Source organism: Lutra lutra, chromosome 17 (assembly GCF_902655055.1).
Source record: "Lutra lutra chromosome 17, mLutLut1.2, whole genome shotgun sequence".
NCBI lineage: Eukaryota > Metazoa > Chordata > Mammalia > Carnivora > Mustelidae > Lutra > Lutra lutra.
The window spans coordinates 26,788,490-26,811,283 of NC_062294.1; the positions used below are offsets into that span (position 1 = coordinate 26,788,490).

The window sequence follows — 22,794 nt, forward strand, 5'->3', positions numbered from 1 at the left end:
TCTCTCTCTAAAATAAATAAAATCTTTTTTTTAAAGGGGGAGGAGATAGACAAGTAGAGAATGCCCAGCTAAATTTGAATTTCAGATACACAATGAATTTTTAATGTTTTAGTATCTTTCTCCCAAATTTAGCATTCTGTATTTTAACTGGCAGCCCAGCTTTCAAAACCCACCCCATCACATACACACACTATGCCGTCTGATATAGCAGCAACTGAACAACACAGAAACTTCTAGTACATGACCCCTCTGCTGTCCATTTGTCCTCCTACCCATTCCATCTTCCCACTGGTCTGGAAGCCCCCTGAGAGCTGGACCCAACGCCCAGTGGCCAGTCTGGAGCAGGCCAAGACCCTGCTGGGAGTGAGGAGAGGGCAGGGAGGCCCAGCAGGTCTCCCCCACCCCTGCCCGCCTATACGCAGTGGGGCATTTCTGAGAAGTGACCCCTGCCCAGAGCCTGGCCCCTCATGGTGCTCAGAGCTGCAAGCCTGGCCCTATCTCCTGGAACCACCAGAACCATCCCCTTGTTACTGTGGCCATAGCCTCCCTTGGGTGACTCTGGGCTTGGGAGTGTGTAAGAGGCTGGGCCTAAACCAGTGGGGTGGGCCAAGTCACAGGCAAGGCCCAGCTGTGTCACCACTTCCTGGAGCTGGTCCAGAGAGGGCCTGGGACTTCCCATGATCCCTCTGCCCCCTCCTTAGTGTGGGAGCCCACCCCAAGGACCAAGGGGCCCGGTACCACTCAGGACGGGGCTCAATCGTGGCAGGGGGGCTTGGATGGGGACCCACATCACCCTGATAAAGATGGGGGGACACTGTCTGGAGTCAGAGCAAAGGCCACTCTAGGGAAAGTGGAAGAGGAAGTGACAGAGCTGAGGGAAAGCAGGTTGTGCCCAGTGAGGAGCTGGGCCTTTTGGGCCTAGAGTTTAGATAGTTTGCCCTCTCAGTCGACTCTGTTAATAATAATAGCAAAAATACTAATAGTAACAATAATAATGATTTATTGAGCACTTCCTACTTGCTAAGCCTCTTTATATGGATTCTTTTTTTCATCTTCAAAATCAGCACCACAACAGCCCCTACTCTACAGATGGGAAAACTAAGGCACAGAGAGCTTGAGTGGTCTGTCCACAGTTACACAGCTAGCAAATGGTAAGGCCATTTGAACCCAGGCAGTCGGGTTCCAGAGCCTACAGCACTCACCAGCTGGCCAAGGGCTATGGGCATCCAGAAATAAACAGAGAGCAGAGGATCCCTGCCCCCACCCCCAGGAGAAAAGGGATCTGGCTCCAGGACTCTCGCCATGCCATCCAAAGTCGTTATTACCTGTCTGATGGCCTGCAGCGGGGCTCTGAGTGCCTCCCCCAGCCCACCTGCTCTAGCGCCATGGATGCCCAAGACCCCAGGACCCAGAGCGAACAGCTGCGTTGGGAAAAGAGAAATGGGTGTGCAAACAGTGCGAGAATCCTTTCTTCAGTCACTCAGCAGGAGCAGTCCCAGAAGCCAGACCCCCTCCATCTGGTGTGTCATGTCCCCAGACAGGCGGCAGTATTTCCAGATAGGATTCGGGGAGCCAATGGCTTCCGTGCACAGGCCAACAGCTCCCCCTGGTGTGCAAGCCAGGAATGGAGCTGGCTTTAGGAGCCCTCTCCCTCTTGCTCGGACAGAGGTCGAGGGCAATGCTCATTCTCCACAATTGTAGCCTGGGCTTCGTTTTAGACTCCATACGGTCACGCCTACCAGGGGCAATTCAAACCTACCCAATTATCAGAGGGCCACCTGGCCACGGGCCACCTGCCTCAGGAGGCGAGGAAAGAGGCTCTGCCTTCCCATCCCCAGGAAGCCAGGGGAGGCAGAGCAGCGCACTGCCCTCTGGGCCTCGGGAAGCCACGGAGGTAGAAAAGCCTCCCTGGAGGCCACAGGGGTCCCTGGTGTCCAGCAGCTGGCCTGCCACCTTCTCTGGGGGAGCCCAGAGCCTCGGGCTACAGGTGGCCAGAGAGGCGAGGGCTTCCGGGCGAGGAGGCCCAGACTACAGCATCGTCTGGGAGGAGCTGAACCCCTCCATCTCTGTCTCCATCTCTGCCTCAGAGTGGTGTCTCTGGGAGCAGAACCACAGGAAGAGGAAGAAACCTGCAAGGGAAAAGCGGGTCAGCAAGAGACTAGAAGGAGAGACGCGGGGCCTCACCCAGAATCCAGGGACCTCCTCAGTGGGGGTGACCTGGGCTTCCCTAAAGCCCAGGAGAAAATCTCAGCGTCCCTCCCTGTTGGAAACCAGAAGGGGCAGAGCACAGAAACTGGCCGACCAATTGTCAGCAAGCCAAAGGGTGCCTTTGTGCAAATGAGGAGGAAATGCCCCTTTCTATGGACAGAAGGAGCCCCAAACCAGCTTGGCAGGGAAGGGGGAGCTCAATTTCAGCCCCTGACTTGCCCCCTTGACCTGAAGCCTTGAGCAGTCAACATCTGACCAGCCAAGCACCACCCCCGGGGCTTCCTACACACCTCCCGCGGGCCCTACCATACAGCGAGTTGAACGTGGTGAAGAGGAAGAGCTGGGGCAGCAGGAAGACATCAAAGGAGAAGAAAGCCAAGGCCCAGGTGGTGCCCAGCAGCACGGTGAGGCCCAGCACGGTGACGCTGTCCCGGCAGGCCCGCGGGTTCAGCGCCCTGTCCCGGGCCCGCAGCCGCTGCAGCACCCGCAACGCCCAGACCAGCACCACCAGGTTGAAAAGAGACGTGAGGCCGCCGTAGCCCATGACCAAGATACTGTGCACCCAGCGGTTCTGCACCCAGCACCTGCAGGGGAGCAAGGAAGCGGGAAGTGCCAGGGTCAGTGTGGCACCCCAGGCTGGGTGGGGAGGGGCGTGGGTACAGAGATCCTGGTCTCTGGGCCTCTGGATGGGCTCTTGAACTTGGTCCTGTCTCCCAGGCCAGACCTGTTGCTTCTTGTCTGACCACACGTGTGAAGTTCGGGGCCTGGCTTTCCAGCCAAGCCATCACGTTAGGGCCCCCTGTCACCTCGGCCCCCGGCCTGAAGCCCTCCGTTTTCTCCTTTCCAGCCACACAGGGCCCTCTTATGCCTTTACTCACCTGAAAACTCTTCCTCTCCTCACTTCTCCATCTCACCTCTCTCCCCTTCCATGGCCAGCCCAGTTGCCCACTTGTCCAAAACTCTACCGGATCCCTGGCCCGGGGCCCTCTTCCTGGCGGCTTCTCCTCCCACCCACCACAAGGTCAACATCATCTCAGCACCATCTCTGTGCAAAGGGCGCCCTGCCCCAGGACCCACCCCCCCTCAGCTAGATGGGGCTCACGAGCAGTAAACAGCTGTGGCACATCGAGTGAGAAGCAGGATGAGGCCACCAAGGGCCGAGGGAAGAGCAGAGGCCTGGCCGTGGCCCCAGCCCTGCTCCCAGACCCTCCCTGAGGCCTTCATGCCCTTTGTGTCCCCAAGACATTGGCGAGACAGGCGGTGCCTTTCACACAGTCACACACCATGTCATATGCTTTCCGTGAGTGAGCCCATCCGCTCCACATGAGGACCGTATGAGGCAGGTCCATAGTCGTCTCTGCCCCGCAGAGGGGGAACTGAGACTCGGGCTTGCTCAGAGGTAAAGGTGGGACTTGAAGCCCCACGCTCCACGCCCAGAGCCTGTGTCCCTGTCCCAGCCCCCTGCTCAGGCCCCCGCCGTGGGCACCTGCTGCCACAGCCACAAGGGGCCTTGATCGTTATTTGGGAGATTTATGCAAGGGGCTCATGGATCATTCCTTTTCACTGCCACCTAACTGTCCCGCAGAGCTGGCTATGTTGCAACTTATTAACCTTATTAACATGTCGGAGGGCATTGGAGTTCCTTCCAAAGATTTGGTTATTGCTGTTCTGTGTTCAGGAACGCAAATAGACTTGGTAAGGGTTTTATAAATGCAGGAGAATAAAAGTCACGGAACCCTGGGGGAGAGGGAGAGGGAGACTCGGAGAGGGGGGTTCTTGAAGTGGGATACTCTGTGACAGCCCAGCAACACTGTGCTTCCTGCCCCCGCCCAGTCCTCCGATCCCCAGCACATGTTAAAAAACTACATTGTGTGGAGTACCTTGGGTGGTTCAGTGAGTTAAGCCTCTGCCTTCAGCTCAGGTCATGATCTGGGGTTTTGGGATCGAGCCCCGCATCGGGTTCTCTGAGCAGCAGGGAGACTGCTTCCCCCCTCTCTCTGCCTGCCTCTCTGCCTACTAGTGATCTGTCAAATAAATAAAATCTTAAAAAAAAAAAAAAAAAAAACCTACATGGTGAAGGAGCCCTAAGTCACACCTCTAAGAAAGCAGCCCCAACCCCACAGTGAGAGGAATGAACCCCAGTCCACCTCGCTTCCAGGAGGCTGAGAGGGGTAGTGGGGGGGGGCCCTCTGGAACCAGCCTGCCTGTGGCCAAGTCCCAGCTCTGCCAGGAACCACCTGGGTTTCCTTGGGTGGGGTTCTTCAGCAGCCCATGCCTCAGTTTCCCTAACTGTAATCAGAGGCTGACAGTAGGACCTACTCCTTGCTGCACAGTTTATTTTTTTTTTAAAGATTTTATTTATTATTTATTTGACAGAGAGAGATCACGAGTAGACAGAGAGGCAGGCAGGCAGAGAGAGAGAGAGAGAGGGAAGCAGGCTCCCTGTCGAGCAGAGAGCCCGATGCGGGACTCGATCCCAGGACCCCGAGATCATGACCTGAGCCGAAGGCAGCGGCTTAACCCACTGAGCCACCCAGGCGCCCCAGCTGCACAGTTTAAACAGGAGATAGGTCTACAGGGGTTCGTTCAGCTACTCTCCCTATGTTGGCCGTGAGAACCTTCATTCTCAGGGCACAGGAAGAGGCAGCAGAGTCTGTCCCGCAGACTGCCCAGGCCACCTGATACACACACGCGTGCACACACACACATGCCGAGCCCTGTCCCTGGGCGTCCCAGCCCCCGCAGTGCTCTCCCTGCTGAGGACAGTCTGAGGGCTGGCAGCACTATGCAGGAGCAGATCAGGGCCACAGGAGCCCGAAGGAGCACAGCAAGGCGGTGGGAAGAGCGAACAGAGTCAGGAGTGGGCTGACCTCCTGGAGCAGGGTCGGAGAGCAATAGGGGGAGCTGGGCCGATCGCCGCACTCGGCCAGGAGCCAAGGGTCCTGCTGCCCTGGGCATGGAAGCCCATGAGCAGGCACCAGAGCTCATGCCGGTCTCCCGAGAGGTCGCCAGCCTACAGCAAGAGCCTGCCTCTGCTGGAGACCTTGGGATCCAGCAGAAGGGCTATAGCAAAGCCTGGAAACTATCCCTCTCTGAGACACGGCCCCTTCCTCGCCCCCCAGCCAGTGCCCTGCCTATAGGACACCCTGTTCAGAGCCCAGGGGCCCTTCTGCCAGAGCTAGGGAGCCTGCCACACCCCTCAGGGCACTCACATGGACATGTTCTGGAAGCCCGTGCCATTTTCTTGGCTGCCGGAGACTGGAATTGTGCAGGGTCCATATGCTGAGCTCTCAACAACAAGGAGCAGGACCAGCAGGGCTGGGACCCCTGAGAGGTAAGACAGAGGCTCAGCACCTGTCAGGTAACCCTGAGAGGGGCTGGTCATGGGTCCCTGGGGCTGCTAAAACAGAATTCCACTGAGCAAGCAGGGAGGGGAAGGTCTCTTCTGAGCCCCCAGGCCCTGCCGTAAGGTCCAGCTTCAGGGCACTTAGCCTGTAGGTCTTAGAGGAGGCTGCGCTCCAAGATAGTGTCAGTGAGGGCTCCAGGGTGGGTTGGGAGTGGCAGTGGTGGTGGGGAGATGGAGCTAACAGGACAGAGGGCTGGCAGAACTCAGGAGGAAACTGAGATAGTAAAGAGGAGCTAGGATGGGGTTAGAGGTGCCAGTGACGGTGGTGTCAGAGATAGTGTTGAAGACAAGGATGAGCATGGTGGTGATGATGGAGGTGGAGGTGAAGGTCAGGGTAGAGTCAGGGGCATACATATTTGTGGCGTTGATGGCAGTGTTGGAGGTAGACATGGTGGAGATGATGGCGGAGGTGATGGAAGTGTTGGAGGTGGTAGTGATGTTGGTAGATGTTGTTGGTAGATGATGGTGTTGGAAGCAATGCTGATGGAGGTGTTGGAGGTGATGGTGATGGAGGAGTCAGAGGTGATGATGGAGGTGGTGGAGGTGATGATGGAGGGGTGGAGGTAGAAGGGACAGAGGTATTGGAGGTGGTGATGATGGAGGTGTTGGAGGTGATAATGGAGCTGTTGAAGGTGATGTTGGAGGTGGCGGGGATGGAGGTGTTGGAGGTGGAGGTGATGAAGATGTTGGAGGTGACGGTCATGGAGATGTTGGAAGTAGAATGGATGATAAGAACAGTAGAGCAGAAAGTAGTGGCGAATGTTGACAGGGATGAGCCGTGCTCAGGATGCGGTAACTATGATGAGGAAGAGGAGAAGAGAAGGGCAGGAGTGGGGTAGACACACTGTCCACTGTCCAGCCAGAAGCCTCAGGGAGCAAGATCGGAGGGAGGCTCTACTTACCCCAGCCCACTGCACAGAGCTTGAGCAAGTATCGGCGGATGTAGATGTTGTAGACGCGCCCAAGGAGCAGGTAGAGATTGAAGCCTTCGATGGCCGTCCAGGTGAGGCAGCTGAGCAGTGCGAAGTGCAGGATGGCAGCCACTGCTGTGCACGCTGACCCAGGCACAGGGGGTGTGGCCGGCAGAGGACTCAGCAGGAAGGCGACATTCAGGAGCAGCACGGAGGCGTGCAGGTTCATGTGTATGCGTGTCATGGAGTCGCCCTGCTTCCTGCACGTGGAAGCATGACCTTCCATGGTCTGGGGACATCACCCAGGCAGTGCCAACCCCCGGGGCTCAGGGACACATGACTGAGGTTGGGGGTGGGGTCAGGGACTGAACAGCAGCCACAGAGCAAGGCTGGTCTCCTGCCTCCCAACCTCCATGCCCTGGAGGAGCGCACCCTGCTCTGGGGGGTCAGTTAGATAAGAAGGAGGGGTGCTGAGCAGCAGCAGGTGGGCAGGCCCAGCCCGGGGGCAGGGGGTACCTGGCTTGGAAGTGCAGCAGGACAGTGAGAATCGAGGACACAATGGAGATACTGCAGCCCACCAGGGAGATGTATATGAGAGGCACCAGCAGCTCTCTGGGGACCGGGGCTTGGGACAGCTGCTGCAGGAAGGAAGGGGAGATAGGGGACAGAAGCATGGAAATGTCCTCCCGACAGTGACAGGAACCTGCTAAGACCTTAGCTCCAAACTCCCCTGTCGCACCACAAACCTCACTGTGGTCCTGGCTTTAAAAAAAAAAAAAAAAAAAAAGGCCTGGCAGACACAGTGGCTTTTGCCTTCCCTCAACTCCCATCTCCCCTTTTTCTATGAGAACGTCCCCTCCCCCACTGTCTGTGCACATGGCCGGTCCTACTATGTGTGAACAGGTGCACTAGGCCTGATTTATCAGAGCCCTCCCTCCTCCTGCCCAGTGACTGGTTGAGGGATGGGAGTGGGACACACTCCAATGCAGTAGGACCCAATCCCAAGACTAGTTGGCAGAATTGGGTAAGAGAAAGCTCTCATTCTACTGGCCTAACAGCTAGTAGGACATGAGCCTGGGTCTGCTAGCAGCCATATTATTATCCTGTGGGGAAATCCTGTCCGAAGGCTAGGCCAGCACAAAGCAAGCACGGCTGGGAGATAGATAGAGCCCTGTCTTGGTGATATTGAGCATCTGGATCAAGCCATGCCTGAAGCCTAACATAGCTTCTTCAGCAACATGAGTTCATAAGTTTCTCTTTTACCTCCTTAAGCCCATTTGAGTTGGATTTTGTCCCCTACACCAACCTCTGCCTTGCTCCTTTTGCTTAGACATGGGGCCCTTTATTGCTTTGACTCCCCTCAGTTGGACTGGAGGCACACATACCATGAGAACAGCAAAGTAGCTGAGGTGATTGCAGCGGCAGAGCACCCTGGAAGGTGAGAGCTGCTCTGTGCGACAGCCCTCAGGGCTCCAGACCCCCCAGTAACGTTTACTGGCTCCTTCCTTCCAGAAGACACAGGTCACCTTGTAGCCTTCCTAAGGGAAGAGGCTGGAGTTGGGTGCATCCAAGGGATGTGGGGGATGGCCGTGGGTCAGAGTCTGGAAATTGTAGTGGCCAAAGTTGATTCAACTGCACCCTAGTCAACATTTTACCAGGCACTGGCTGGGCTTTGGCATCAGACAGAACCAGATTCCAGCCTCACCACTACTCTGACTCTCAGAGTAACCTGGGCAAGTTGTTGAGCTTCTCTAAACCTCAGTTTATTCATCAGCAAAATGGGATCATCTATACCCAAGTCCTAAGGATGGTATTAAATTACAGGCAGTGAGGAATCTTGAGGGTCCAGCTCTGGCCGGACAGTATTTGTTCTGTAATCAACTGTCCCCTTTCCCCTCCTCCCCATGGAGAACAATGATGGTGCAGCCCCAAGCCCAGTGTTGGGGAGAGACTCACTCACAGACAACCTGGATGCCAAGTCATGTGGGTGGAGGGGGGCGCAAATGACACAGGCAGTGCCATGGAAAACCACTGAGGAATGAACCTTTGCAGGGGCAAAGCCTCAGAGCAAAGAAAAGGAAGTATGGGGGCACCTGGGTGGCTCAGTAGGTTAAAGCCTCTGCCTTCGGCTCAGGTCATGATCTCAGGGTCCTGGGATCAAGCCCCGCTTTGGGCTCTCTGTTCGGCAGGGAGCCTGCTTCCCTCCCTCTCTCTCTGCCTGCCTCTCTGCCTACTTGTGATCTCTGTCAAATAAATAAATAAAATCTTTTTTAAAAAGGGGGAGGGGGGAATATGATGGAGAAATTGGGAGTGCAGCACAGTCCCAAAGAGGCTGACAGGAAGTCAGGGCAGAACACAGAGGCCCTGGGCTTTTAAGGGATGCCAGGGCCAGAAGAGTAGAGGCCTCAGAGCTTATGCCTGCCCAGCAGCCCTTCTCCCTTCCTCCAGGATCAGCTTCTGCATTTCTCTGGAGGACCCATGCCTCTCCCCATGGCAGGTCAGATGAATCCAGCCCAGTCCCTGAGCCATGTGACCCAGGCCTAGCCAATGCCACATTCCATCAACCTGGTTCAGAGATGGACATATGACCCAGCTGGACCTTTAGAACTCCGTTCTGGGACCCTGGTTTGCACTGATGAGGAAGAGCCCGCTGGGAAGAGGGGACAGAGGTCTAGCACTTAAGCTGCCATCTTGCCAGAGTAGAGAGCCAAGGCAGGAAACCATTGCTGAGAAATGGAAAGAGGCTGAGCCAGGATGGCATTATATAAGCCCCTGGATCTAGCCACGCCTGAAGCTTGACAGCTCTGGACATTTTATTTACTTAAGTCAATCAATTCCCTTTTGTGCTTAAGCTGGCTTCACTTGGTTTTCTATCACTTGCAACTCAGAGTCCTGCCTAGGGGGCATCTGTGTGTCTCATTTTGTTAAGTGTCCAACTCTTGATCTCATTTCCTGGTCTTGATCTCAGGGTCCTGAGCCCAAGCCCTGGCACTGGGCTCCATGCTGGGTATGGTGCCTACTTAGAAAGAAAAAAAAAAAAAAAAATCCTGCCTACTGCAGTAACTAAAAACTTCTCTCTGATTCTTTTGACAGGAATTTTTAAACTGTGATAGATTTGAAATCATTTGTTTCCAAAATGCTGCTACAGATTTGGGTTTGGTCAAGCCAAAATTCAACAGGAGAGCCACAGGGGGGAAGGGGAGAGGTGGAAATGGGGGCACCCCCCAAAGTACCAGACTCTGGTTGTGCTGGAAGCTGATGCTGATAGGCTCGTTGAGGTTGCTCACGTGTCCCTGACCCAGCTGGGCCCCCAAGACGTAGTTATTGAGCACAAGTGAGTTGGCATTCTGGAACGACAGCAAGAAGGGCTGACTGCAGGGGACTCAGGGAGACCCCCGCTGAGGGCTGAGAACCCCCCTTCGCCAGCCCCTTCCCCCGGAGGAGAGCAAGGAGCATGCCGGTCACGTGGCCCGCATGGCCAACCTCGCAGCCTTCAGGTGCCCCGTCCCCTCCACCCAGAAAGCTGTCCTCTTCCTACCCACACCTCTCTGCCCTGTGTTGAGAGCATTCAGCCTCCATCCTAACTCACCACTATCCTCACTCACTTTCAAAGCCAAGGTTAAAAAGGCATCTTTGTCTATCTCCCCTAGGACAGGCTCACACATAGGTTTCCTATAAGTGGGCCTGCCCACCATTCTCCTCTTACTGAGGCCCGGAAGGGGCAATGCCTGGGGCCACGAAGGGCTGGTCCCACCCAGTGCAAGTCCCCACCACGAGGCCAGTCGATGATGCGGATGTTCACAGTGCCCCCAGGAAGGGGCCCGCGCCTACCCTGCTTGGCCCGCCAAGGCACAGACCTGGAAAAAGTAGGCTGTGGAGAAGTAGATGCAGATGAGACGCAGCTCCCTGGGGCGGGCCCTGCAGGTGTCCTTGGTCAGCTCTGCCGGGAAGTACATGGCGTGGGAGACCCCAGCCTATGGAGGGGGCGCAAACAGGCTCAGCCTGGGGTGCATGGCCTCTGGAGCCGGCCCAACGCTTTCACTGCTCCCCACTCCTTGTGACGCCTTCCCGGCCTGACCCCAGGCATTTCATTTCTCTGAGCCTCCACTTGCAGAGCTCTTTCCCGGTTAGCAGGCTGCCCCTCCTCCCAAACGTGCTGAGGTCCCAGGCCCTCCCTCCAGGCCACCCCACCTTAAATGACCCCACCCGGCTGCGGCCCCTGGGACTGGAGCTCCTCTGCCTTCAGCGCCCAGGCATTCAGTAGGAATCACAACATGGTCTTTGGATTCCCTGGCCTCTCCCACAGCTGCCTCCCTCCATAGACCTGCAAAAGCAGGAAGACAATGCCACCCTTGCGGGGCCACAGGGTACCCCCTTTTCCATCATTTGCATGAGGTACATCAGCCCCATTTTACAGAGGAGGCAACTCACAGCTAGGCGGGCAAACCGGATTAGTTTGGGTGGGGGAGGGGAGTCAGGACCTTAAGCCCTGCCTGCCCCCCAATCCCGGCCCCCAACCACGACCTCTGACCTGGGAGTACTGCTCCATGGTGGTGCTGTTCAGTGAGAGGCCTGCGAAGCCGCAGCCCAGCTTGAAGATCAGTGACTGGATAGAGCGTGTCTGCAAGGTCAGGTTGTTGCCCCTGAAGCTGGCGTTCAACAGGCTGTTCTCCAGTTCCCGGATGTTGCTGAGGGCAAGAGAGCTGACCTGGGTCCACAGTGGACTTGGGGGATGGAGGGGCCCCAGGCAGCCTAGAAGGACGGGGCTTCTCCCATCCCCAGACCTCAGCACGCAGCGCGTCCCTGGCACACGCTTACCTCTCCACCCCACTCATCCATGTCTCCTGATTACCTCTCTATCTGGTCCAGCTTTGCTGACACCTCCTTCCGGAAGCCTTTTCTGACTCTTCTCTAGTGGCTGAGTGAAATGCCCGATAGTCCCTGGCTTCCCCGGCCACTCACCAGCCCTATCCCCTCACCCGCAGCTGTGCACCCATTAAGATCTCGGACCCCAGAGAGAGCCCAACCCGAGTCTTGTCTCTCCTTCCCAGACAAATGCAGAGACGGGATTCTGCACCAGGTTTCATTGCCTCCGTAGCTAAAGGCCCCAGCCAGAGATCAGACTTGATGAGGGCAGGGCACGCTTATCCTGCCTCTCCAGAACCTAGTGCCAGGCACACAGTGGGTACTCAATAAATGCATGTTGAATAAATGGATTAACGGTCCACACTGGACAGCCCTGAACCACTGACTCAAGGTGAGAGCTAGGGGTAGGAGGCACAGCTGACTCTAGGTGGACGAGGGAATCTTCTGACTCACTCAGGAAGAGAAGCCGGTCTGCGGCCTTTGGATATGGTCTCCAGTTTCTTCATGCATCGCAGGGGTTCTTGGGATGTGTCTGCAGGGAGAAAGTCAGACCTCTATTTCAGCCTCTGTCCCTGAGCCTTCCACCCCAGCCTCAGTCTTGCTGCTGCCCGAGGTGGCCGCGGTGCCCCCTTTCAAGCTCCCTTGGTTCAAGGGATCCCCCTTTCATGTCACAGCCAGGGGCCCGGGCTAGGATGGCCCCCCAGTTCAGCATCACCCTCTTACCCATTGTCTCACTCTGAGAAGTCATGAAGCACAGGCAGAGGAAAAAGGCCCCCCGGCAATCCATGCCTTGTACCCGGTCTCTTCTGGGAACCGGCTTCCGCCCTAGAAAAGATGCACGTCACTGTCACCGTGGTAAGAGACACTTTAGGTGTCTGACATGTCCCAAGTGTAGGACGTCTAGCATCTTAATTGATCCTCGTTACTCTTGCATTTCACAGATGGGGAAACTGAGGTTCAGGGCGGAAGTGGTCTTGCTCTGTATGAGGTACCCTGAGTCAGGTCTTTATGACTCCAGAACCCCTGGCCATTTGTTCAAAAATGGCTGTCAGTAACAGCTTTGCTTGAGTCACTCCCTGTCCCCAAAAATGGGCTCTCTGGGGGCTCCTCTGGGGCCCTGATTTCATCCAGGAAAAGACACTTGGAAGCAACATGTAATCCTGTCCACCTCTGTCACTGATCCACGTGTTACTTTGGACAAAGGTTTGTCCCTCCAAGCTTTTGTTTTCTGTGGTTTTAAATTTTTTTTTTAAGATTTTATTTATCTGAGAGAGAGAGAGAGCACAAGCAGGGGAAGTGGCAGGTGGAGAAGCAGGCTCCCTGCTGAGCAGGGAGGCCAGCGCAGGGCTCCATTCCAGGACCCCCTGATCATGACCTGAGCCAAAGGCAGATGCCTAACCGACTGAGCCACCCAGGTGCCCCTTCTGTGGTTTTAAAATAAACTAAGACATTTCTGCTTAAATATAGCAAATTTATGTCAAATCCCCTGAAACTCCACTAAACCAAGAGTGAGTGAATAAAATGGGCAGAGAGCTGCACAGACAGAATGAAGAGAAAGAAGACGACAGCAGGCAGGAAAAGGTTAGCAAAACTCTGGAGATGCCAAAGCAGGTATCACCCTGAGTGCCTGCTGTGGGGAGAGGCGTGGAGTGAGGGGAGGGGAGTGGGAAGGGGACACGGAGAAGCCTCACAACCCTGGGAACACTTGAGAACTAGAGGCATCAAGAACCTCTAAAAACAGGGATGAGGGGTAAAACAAAAAAATGGGATATAAAAGCTTGTGAGGTTCTTTTGTTTGTTTGTTTGTTTGTTTTTTGGAGAGAGAGAGCACATGTGTGAGCCTGAGGTGGGAGGGGGCAGAGGGGCAGAGGGAGAGGGAGAGAGAGAATCCAAGCAATCTCCACACTCAGCAGAGAATCCAACATGGGACTCGATCTCACGACCCTGAGATCATGACTTGAACTGAAATCAAGAGCCAATGTTTAACCAACCAAGCCACCCAGGTGGCCCAACTGTGAGTCTGTAAAGTGACCAGCTGGGGTCCCAGATTTCCTCCTCTACCTGGGGTGTCCAGGACCACTGTCACAACCCTACCATCCTCAACACCACCCCAACATAAAGTTCATTCCCTGGAGACAGTGCACGATAGACAATCTAAGGGGAAGGATGGGATGCCATTCATGTATAGAAAAATTGAGCCATGTTCCTTCCCACCTCCTCCTCCACTCAGCTTCCAGAAGCCTGCAACAGGCCAGGCAGCAATGCTCTAAGGCAGAAGAAAATTCTTCTCTAAAGAACTGGCCATTCCAAGAAAAATATCCTGTCATTACAGATGTTTTGGTGCTCCTCAATGAAATGCCCAGGACCAAACTTAGGGTGAAGCTTTCCCAGTCAACAACTGGGAACTAACACTTAACTGCTCTGACAAGCAGTTAAGTGTTAGTGCTGCACTCTCAAAGATGAATGGTCAACCAAGGATCACTAGGTATTTTAAAGCACACACCCTCTCTCAGAAAGCTGCTGGAGGATACGCTCCAAGAGAACAAGGGAGTAAATCATGAAAGACAACATAGGGTACAGGAAATCCCACCAGAGAAGAGGTGAAACTACTTCACAGAAAATGCAAGAAGCTACTCCCCCTGGGTGTTGGTGGGACAGCAGGACCAGGGTCTATCCTGTCCAGAAGGCAGCAGGAGAAAAGAAGGTTCCAGGATGGAACAAATAAACAACAAATAAAAGGAGAAGAATATAAAGAATTGGATGAAGTGTATACAAAATCTTTCTGTACTTTTTTTTTTTTGCAACCTCCTGTGAACTGATCGTTGTTTTCCAAAGTAAAAAAATTCAAAGTTCAGTACAATGGAATGCCATTTCACTATCAAAAATCATGATGTCATTAAGGACATAAAAGAGGAGCACAGTATACCATTCACTGCCTAGAAAGGGCCAGTAGAACATAACACACACAATGGAATTACATGTATGGAAAATTATGGTAATATACATGTTTAGGCCTAGGAGCGTATCTAGAAGAACAGTCACCAAAATGTTAATAATGTTATGGGGAGGAGGATTCCCTTCTTTTTTAGGTTTTCCGGTACAGTTCAAATTTTCTACGACAAACATGTACTACCCTTGCAACAAAAAAACAAGCCTTTAATGCTTAGAATTTTTTATGTTCCAAATGACTACCATTATGGAAAAATAATGGTGGCCTATTACTTATGAAAAAAAAAATCTTGCAAAGCAATGTAATCCAATCCTTGTAAAAGTCACATTTTTTAATAGACCCAAGTTCTGAAAGCTGCGGGGGTCACTTGTGTGTGGTGAGGTTCAGACTCTTGTTTTGGGTGCCCCGATTTCCCAATGTTACCCCATACATTACAGTTACACGTTTCTCAATTTTTATTTACTCTTAAGAGAGTTGTTGTGTTTTTAAGGAGGCTCCCCACCCAGCATGGAGCCCAACACAAGGCTTGAACTCACAAACCTGAGATCAAGACCTGAGCTGGGGATCAAGAATCAGATGCTTGACTGACTGAGCCACCCAGACGCCCCTGCTCTTCAGAGAGTTTAGAAATTTACATCTTTCAAATCCAAACAATAAGTAAGTCCACAAAGGTGTAAATGCAAATGATCTCTGTCTCCTGTGTCACCCAACCACTCCCTTCCCAGGTAGTCTCCCCCAGGTAACTACTGCTGCTAGGGTTTGCTAAATCTTCCCAAGCCTCAAATAAATATAAGGATATAAGATCCTCGTCTTACATGAAAACTTTTTTGGCTTGGAAATACATCTTGGAGAGCTTTCCGTAACAGTACCTAGAGTTTCCACTTTTTCTTTTCCAACTGCACAGTCTGACGTTGGAGGGAAAAGCGCTAACTTATTCAGCAGATGCCCTCAGAACAGCAGGCTGTGTGGGTTCCAGTCTTTGGTTCCTTCCAACAGTGCAGCTGTTCTGACAACATTTCTCCCACGTCCAAGTTCACCATCCACCCATTTTTGTTTTACGTTCAAAGCTTCCTTACCATCTTCTCGAAACTCTTTACATAGTAGGGAAATTAGCTCGTGGTCTATTATGTGAGTTGCAAATATGTTTCCTGGCTTATCATTTGTCTTTGTACATTACATATGGTCCTTCTGCCATGTATAAGTCTTTTTTTATGTGTATAATTTTTGTGTGACCAGAATTACCAGTATTTTTCTCTTTTGGCTTCTGGATTTTGAGTCAAAGCTAGAAAGGCCAACCTACCCTACTCCAGGTATAAAGGAATTCTCCTAAATTTCTGGTAGGACTTGTGAGGTTTCATTGTTCACATGGGAACCCTTAGTTCATTTGCATCAATCCTGGAGTATAGTATGAAATGGGGATGCGATACTTTTTTCTGGGTGCTCCCATCCATTTATCTTAACATTATTTATTAATATATGTGTTTATTTGAAAAGAGACTAGAAGGGCTCCTGGGTGGTCTGGTCAGTTAATCATCTGACTCTTGGTTTCTGCTCAGGTCATGATCTCAGGGCTGTGGGATTGAGCCCTGGTCAGGCTACGTGCTCAGTGGGGAGTCTACTTGAGAATATCTCTTTTCCTCTCTCTCTGCCCCTACCTCATACCTCCCCTGCCTCAAATAAATAAATCTTTGAAAAAGAGAGAGAGAGAGAATAGAGACTTTGGTTGGAGTCATAGAACACTGGGTTCTTAATCATTTGGCCACTTGGTTAGCTACTCGGCTATGTTATCTTGGGCAATTCTCAGAACCTCAGAGAAGAGAGGAGGGAAAGATCTGAGGAGACAAAGGAAGTGCTGAAGGAAACAATTTGAGACGTTTCAGATGAGAAGACTGAGGGCCCCATAGTGCAGACAGGATCTTGGGTCATCTTGTCCCCTCCTTCACTGTGTGAATGGGGAAACTGAGGCCCAGACCACAATGTGGATTTGACCTCCAGGGTCTGGACCATAAGGCTTGGACCCCAGGCCCTTGGCCACCCTGCTCTGTGTCTACAGAGGGAAGGGGGTGGCCTAACCCCATGACCAGCTGGAGAAATCAAGGCCAAAGAAGAAGTGAGACCTCCTCCAAGTACCCCAGATGGCTGTGGTTTCCACTCCCTTTCCCAGGGGCGAACCACAGTCCTCACTTCCACTTGAGACTTCAGCACCGCTCTCCCCAGCCCTTCAGAGTAGCCACTGTGCCTGGTCACCCCACACCCTCACCCCTCTCACCATCTACCCTGCAGCTCCTTATCTGGGGCTTCCTGGGAAACAGAACTCCCTTACCTGACGTCCAAGATGGTTCCAGTGGATCGTGGGGAAACTGGAAACCACTAAGAGTTGGCCTGGGGTTATAGCAGGCCAGTGGTCAGGCTGGGACTCAAACCCAGCACTGTAGACTCCAAGTCAGCTGCCCTCCCCGCGCTGTGCACTGCAGCCTCTCCAAGACGGCTGGGTGTCTGAGTTGCTCTACAAATGAGTAAGACTCTGTCGAGGCCAACAAAGAGATGAGGAAACATGCAGAGTGCAGGCCACAGGCTTTAGAAGATGCAAATTTGATAATCAGTTCCAGTAGTCAGTGCCTGGGCCATGACATTGGGCAATAAGTCCATTTCTCCATGCTTCAGGGTGTCTTGTCCATAAAGTGAGGCCAAGGAGACCTATCTCCCAGGAAGAGAGACTCAGAGACATTTTCACAATCCCCACTGCAAGTTTAGGGCTCTGATCCAAAGCCCCAGCCCAGGATATATCTGAGCATAAGACTTGGGACCCCCTGCCTTCCTCCCTGGGGCTGACCATGCATCCCCCCCCACCCCCCCTGTAGCCCACCCTGTCTCCCACAGCCCCAGGCCTGCTGAGCCAGTCACACCCCTGCATGTGGCCCCGCTGTCCCCCGGCAAACAGCCACTCCTGCCAGACACAGGCTGGAGCTCCCACCGCTGGCCTCACCATGGCCTGGGAGATGAGTGAACCTGTGGTCTCTGAAGGAAATCCCTGACAAGTAGCATTCTTATCCCCATTTCACAGGCAGGGAAAGGGAGGCCACGCTAAGGCCCAGCCAGAGTCTGCAACCAAGCAAGCACCAGAGCCACTTCCCTGAGATATACTGTCCCCAGGCTCCAGTCCAGGTCACTCTGAGAGGAAGGGCACCAGCTCTCATTGCCCAGTAGAAACTTCTGGGCTAGAAATTTCTGGGTAGAAACATGTGGACCCTCCCCCATGTCATCTGTAGTACAGATTACCAGATTCACCCCATTTTACCAATGAGGAAACTGAAATCCAGAAAAGTCTAATAACTTGCCCTAGGCCACAGTGGGAGCTAGGATTTGAACCCAATGCCTAACCACTGCTTAATTTAAATTGCTCTTTAAAAAAATAAATAGAGGGCCACCTTGGTGGCTCAGTGAGTTAAGCCTCTGCTTTCAGCTCAGGTCATAATCCCAGGGGCCTGGGATGGAGTCCCAAGGCGGGCTCCCTGCTCGGTGGGGAGCCTGCTTCCCCCTCTCCCTCTGCCCTCCCCACCCCCCTGCTCATGCTCTATCAAAGCAATAAATAAAATCTTTAAAAAAAATAGATAGATGGAGAGATCGACAGACTTCTACATTCCCAGAGATTCTGGAGTTGCCACCAGAGGGTGAAGAGGATAAGGGCGGGTCCCCAGCCGGGAGCCCCTAGGATGTCACCGATTCTGGGCCCACCAAGGCAGGGACAAGCCTGGTGCCTGCTGGGGACCTACAGATGAGGACAGAGAGCTGCGGGAGCAAGGAATAGTGCTGCCCGGTGAAGCTGACCTGCGGGGCCGCTGCTGTCCGGCTGCTGCGTCGCTGTCACCGTCCTGTCCACAGAGAGAAAGGGAAGTTGGATGTGTGTGCCGGGGCTGCCTCTCTGCACCGCTCAGCCCAGGTCCTCAGCCCTCCCCTTCTCTCTTCACCCGGTGCCCCCACACCACGCCACGCTCAGGCTTCACTTCTTCTTTCCCCATCAGCAGCCCTTTTGCTTCCTCTGAACTGGTAGCTGGGCAGGACATCTCTTGCTCTCACCCTTACCTGGTGCCTGCAGCACTTCCGGGGGGTAGCTGAACCTTGCAGAGGCGCTCGGGCTGTGGGGAGGTGGGGGAGGGCTGGCCCACGTAGCACCCGGCAAGGTTTCAAGACCCACCCCCGCTCTACGCCTTTTGGGCCTCAGTTTCCCCACCTTCAGGAAAGGGAGAATGATCCCCACCTGACCTGACAGACAATTAATGGGACTGAGAAGGCCCCAGCCTCAGGCGAAGGCGGGGTTTGACCGCCTGGTCTCAAACCACAGGCCTGCCATTTACTGGCTGGGGGACTTTGGGCGAGTGACTGAAACCCTCTGAGCCTCAGTTTCCCCTCTAACATGGAGATGAGACAGTACCACCTCATGGGGTAGTGTGGCACTTCTGGGAGGTGATGCTGCCAAGCCCCCAGCACTGTGTTTCACAGCTGTGGAAAGGCCTCGCTGGGAACGGAGAGCAGGGAAGACTGGGCCAGACTGTGGCTAGAGGCTGGTTCGCCTGTCCTGCCCCAGCTACTTCCTCCACAGAAACCCCAAGGGGAAGGGGAGGTGTCTGTGTGAATTGGTGGGAGGCAGGGTGCTCTCTCTCGCTCAGCCAAACTCCCTGGGAAAATTCTGACTCAGGAATGTACTTTCCTATCCCCAAGGTGAGATGGGGAGGCAGCAAAGTGGAGAAAGCAGGCAAGTCCCAACAGGGTCTCTCTTCCCCCTTCCCCCACCCAAGCACAACCCACAGTGGGTGGCTCAGCCATCTACGGGAAGCGGGCAGAGAGCTGCGCCTCTGAAGGCAGCAAGACTTAGGGGGAGCGCAGACCCATGTCTCCAGGCCCACCACCACCGCAGCAGTAGGGACATCCATGCACCTGTGACCTGATCCCTCGGCTACACTCCTGCTGGATGACTTGAGCAAGCCTTTGCCTTTCTCTGCACTTGACCCAGATCATGACCTCCAAGCCCTTCCTTCTGAGGTCTCCTAGCCACCTCTAGAATTACAACACCAGCAGTCTTCCTCCTTATGCTTCTTGCGAACCCAGGCGGCTGCTTTCGGGGCCCAGGAGGAGGCCCCGCTCACCCTGATGCTCCTCTATTTTCCACCCGCGATCTGTGCCAGCCTCACTATGCCTTGCCTCTGGTGGAGTGCTGGTTTTACCTCACCCTGCTCTCCAGACCCTAGAAACCATGGCCAAGACCCTCCCCAGCTCAAAAGCCAGCAGTGGCTCCCTATTGCCTTCATGGTCTAGACCCATCTGGCTTCTGTGTCCGCCCACTTCTGGATGAGCTTGCCACAGTCACACTCACCTCTCTGCTCTGTCCTAGCTGCGACACACGTGTGTGCTGGGCAGGACCCCAGTTCTCCATCCCTCAGGGGCCCATGGGGCAGCTCCTGTCCTGCTTCCGCTGAGAAGGCTGTGCTGTCTCTGACTCCCCTATTAAACATCCCAGATGCCTGAGCATTAGAAGCATGCCAGTCCCTCCGTCAGCACCCCAGGCAGGGAGAAGGGCAGCAGGCCACCTCCCACCCCCCCACACACACCATCCCCAGTGACATGTCTCTCCCCGTAGGGCTGCTCACCCTGTGATCAGTGAAGGATGGGAAGGGGGACCGCCAACAGGACATGTCATAAACTGAGTCGCACCATGAAAAACTCATTTAGTTTTCAGTGTTTTCCAATCCTGGTTGCATCTGAGAGAAGGCTCCATTTAGAGCCAAATTTTCTCTAACTCCTCTCTTTCCCTGCCCTGTGTCCTTTTTTTTTCATTCTTCAACCTGTTATTGGACACAGAAAATGAGATATCTGATTTTGAATGATTTTTGTATTGTGGCAAAATATACATATAATTTACCATTTTGACCCTTTTGTGAGTGTACAGTTCAGTGGCCTTAATTACACGGCCGTTACCACCGTCTACCTTCTCCAGAACTTTTCCACCTCCCAAAGGGAAACTCTGTCCCTGTTAAGGAGCAAGTTCCCTCCCCCTTCACCCCCTCCCAACAGCCCCTGGCAGCCACCATTCCCATTCTACTCGGCTCTATGAACTTGATCACCCTAGAAACCTTATGGAAGTGGGATCACCTAATAGTTCTCCTTCTCTGACTGGCTTATTTCACTTCACATGGATCAGCCTTTCCTTCCTTTTTAAGGCTGAGTAATATTCTTTTGAATGTACAAATAGACCAATATCATTTATCCATTTGTCCCCTGACAGACCCTTGGGTGGCCTCTACCTTTTGGTTCTTGTGAAAGGTGTACAATCACGTCCCTATTTAACAAAGAGCCAGTTTCTAGTTTCTCAGTGGTGTTGTGTGTTTACACGGTATTTATTTTTATGATTTTCTTCTATTTATGGCGACCGATGCCAATTTCCTACTTACTCTAAAATACCCGTACGTCTTACAACATGGAAATGACGGGCAGGGAACGTGCTAGGTGTCGATGGCAAAAAGTGGCAGCAGGGGTACAAGACAGAACTTCTGGAATGTGGAAAATACCAACACAGTCCTCTGTCGAAAAGCCCACTGGGCTGAGCTGGGGAAGGAACCCCTTCGGAGGGCTGCCAGGAGGCTGACACCAGTGGGCAGTCTGGGGGTGTGGGTTCAGGAACAGTGGGGACAATGTTAAGTAACATTGAGCCAGATCGGGGCTCTCAGACCTTCTGGTTTTGTGCCTTTTCCAGGCCTGTCCCTTGACCTCTGATTCTCACTTTTCTCACTGTAGGCTGGTGGGGCGGCTGAACAGTGAGATAATTCCTATGAACTGCCATGCTTCAGGTCTGTCCCCATCTTGGTTCCATGACAGGTGGAATCTCCCCACCTGCTGCAAGGCACATAACTAGGACTACTTCCTTTCTTAAGAGAAAGGGCCCAGCTGTGATGTTCCAACTGGAACTGAAGTTCACTGCCGACTCAGCCTCCTCAACCTTCTCCAGCCCCCCTGCTGCCTCCAGAAACTCTAGGAAAGAACCGGGGGCTGTTGGCCCATTGCTGTCCTTACCAGCCATGGGACTCTGGGTAAGTCTGATCCATAAGCGCCCCCTGAGCATTTCCTCAGCTTTGGAATCCTTTGGTAGTCAGTTCTCTCTGGAAGGACGCGATCATTTCTAAGTGATGTTCTCTTCCTCTGTGGTCAGCTGCGGCTTCATTTGTACCGCGTCATGCCAACTTCACGAAACCCCACACTTTTTGCAAGATTTGCAGTTTTGCTGGTCTGTTCAGTTGCTTCATATCTGCAGGGTTAGAAACTCTGATAGCATCCGATGGAGGCCGATTTGGGTGGGGGTATGTGTTGTGGTAGAGGGAAATGGAATGAACGTTGCAAGGCAGGTCTTTGGTTTCTGTGTACCTTGGGCCGGGGAAAGGCAGATACTCAGTACTCTGAGCACACAATCTAAATTAGGGTTAATCAGGACTTAAGGCTAGTTTTTCTACAGCACTTTTAGTTTCCTTTTCAAGGCAAAGTCCTGATGCAGTCTGGCTGCCCTCCCTATCTCTGTGAAGTTTCAGTTGTCTTTTTATAAAGATTCACCGCAGGGGCGCCTGGCGGTCTCAGGCGGTGGACCACAGGACTCTTAACCTCATGGTCCTGACTTCAAGCCCCACGGTGGGTGTGGAGACTACTTTAAGAAAAGCGGGGGGGGGGGGGGGGGGGTGGTTGGTTCACCGCAGTTGCCTTCCAGGTACAGGATGCCCTGAGAGGCGCCTGACCCCACCTCCCGCTCAAACCGCAGACACCTTATTCCCAAGGGCAGAGGAAGCCCCACAGCCGCGGGGCGCAGGCCTGAGCGCCTTACCGTAATTGCTTGGGGACCGCCAGCCCGGCCCTGTCGCCAGCAGGAAGCACCGAGGCGCTTCGGAGAAAATCTCCGCCGGGTGGGCCAAGTGCACCACCATGGCTTCTCCACGCGCGTGAGGTTACTTTGGTGACCCTTTTGTGGTACAAAGGGGAAACTGAGGCCCGGCGACAGGCAGAGCCTTGTTGCTTCGCGGCCGCTCAGCTGCATTGCTGACCCTAGGAAGAAGGCAGGTAACAAAAGTGAACACTAGGTCAGCGCGCCCCACGTGCGGAGCCCAGGACAGGCGCTGCCCACTTCTGCTGCAGGGCGCCTAGTGCGTTGCTGGCGCTCGGGAAACCTGAGGCGGGAAAGTCGAACCCTGCGGGGCCCCCAGACCCAGCCTTCCGTCCCCCCACCCTCGGCCCCAAGCAGGGGTGGGGCCTCAGGCCGGGTCCTGCTCGCTCTCCAGCAGAGCCCTCCGCCCCGGCCCGCGCCCCTTGCTCCAGAGTCAGTCTGGTGCCCCCACCCAGCGATCCGGCGGACCCGGGTCACACAAGGGCCGCCGCTGGCCGGGACCCACCGCCCCCGCTCCGCCGTCTCCTCTCCCCAC

General features: G+C 54.0%; 1 protein-coding gene across 7 annotated transcripts; it reads right to left on the bottom strand.

Moving 5' to 3' along the window:
* Nucleotides 1-983: 983 nt before the first annotated feature.
* Nucleotides 984-22,707, bottom strand: ADGRG5 (adhesion G protein-coupled receptor G5). 7 transcript variants are annotated; one of them, XM_047711859.1, is made up of 16 exons: nucleotides 22,203-22,707; nucleotides 21,407-21,638; nucleotides 19,713-19,840; nucleotides 18,339-18,477; nucleotides 18,170-18,213; nucleotides 12,115-12,216; nucleotides 11,845-11,923; nucleotides 11,057-11,213; nucleotides 10,383-10,499; nucleotides 9,759-9,872; nucleotides 7,911-8,063; nucleotides 7,042-7,163; nucleotides 6,517-6,785; nucleotides 5,421-5,535; nucleotides 2,515-2,792; nucleotides 984-2,129 (listed from the first exon to the last, which is right to left on the bottom strand). In XM_047711859.1, exons 2-16 carry the CDS (start codon nucleotides 21,436-21,438, stop codon nucleotides 2,029-2,031), a joined length of 1,950 nt encoding a protein of 649 aa, XP_047567815.1. In that variant the 5' UTR covers nucleotides 21,439-21,638; nucleotides 22,203-22,707; the 3' UTR covers nucleotides 984-2,028. The 7 variants fall into 7 exon arrangements, with proteins under 7 accessions (XP_047567815.1, XP_047567819.1, XP_047567816.1 ...); XM_047711863.1 differs by lacking the exons at nucleotides 18,339-18,477; nucleotides 21,407-21,638; nucleotides 22,203-22,707 and adding an exon at nucleotides 16,665-16,865 and having other exon boundaries at nucleotides 19,713-19,837; XM_047711860.1 differs by lacking the exons at nucleotides 18,339-18,477; nucleotides 21,407-21,638; nucleotides 22,203-22,707 and adding an exon at nucleotides 16,665-17,038 and having other exon boundaries at nucleotides 19,713-19,837.
* Between the last annotated feature and the right edge of the window lie 87 nt (nucleotides 22,708-22,794).

Excerpts from the sequence above, each read along its gene's own strand:
- ADGRG5 (XM_047711859.1), bottom strand. The coding sequence starts at position 21,438 with ATGGATCAGACTTACCCAGAGTCCCATGGCTG. Across the intron at positions 12,217-18,169 it reads GGACAGCAGCGGCCCCGCAG|GGCGGAAGCCGGTTCCCAGA; the intron begins GTCAGCTTCACC and ends CATCTTTTCTAG. Across the intron at positions 10,500-11,056 it reads CCATGGAGCAGTACTCCCAG|GCTGGGGTCTCCCACGCCAT; the intron begins GTCAGAGGTCGT and ends CCCCCTCCATAG.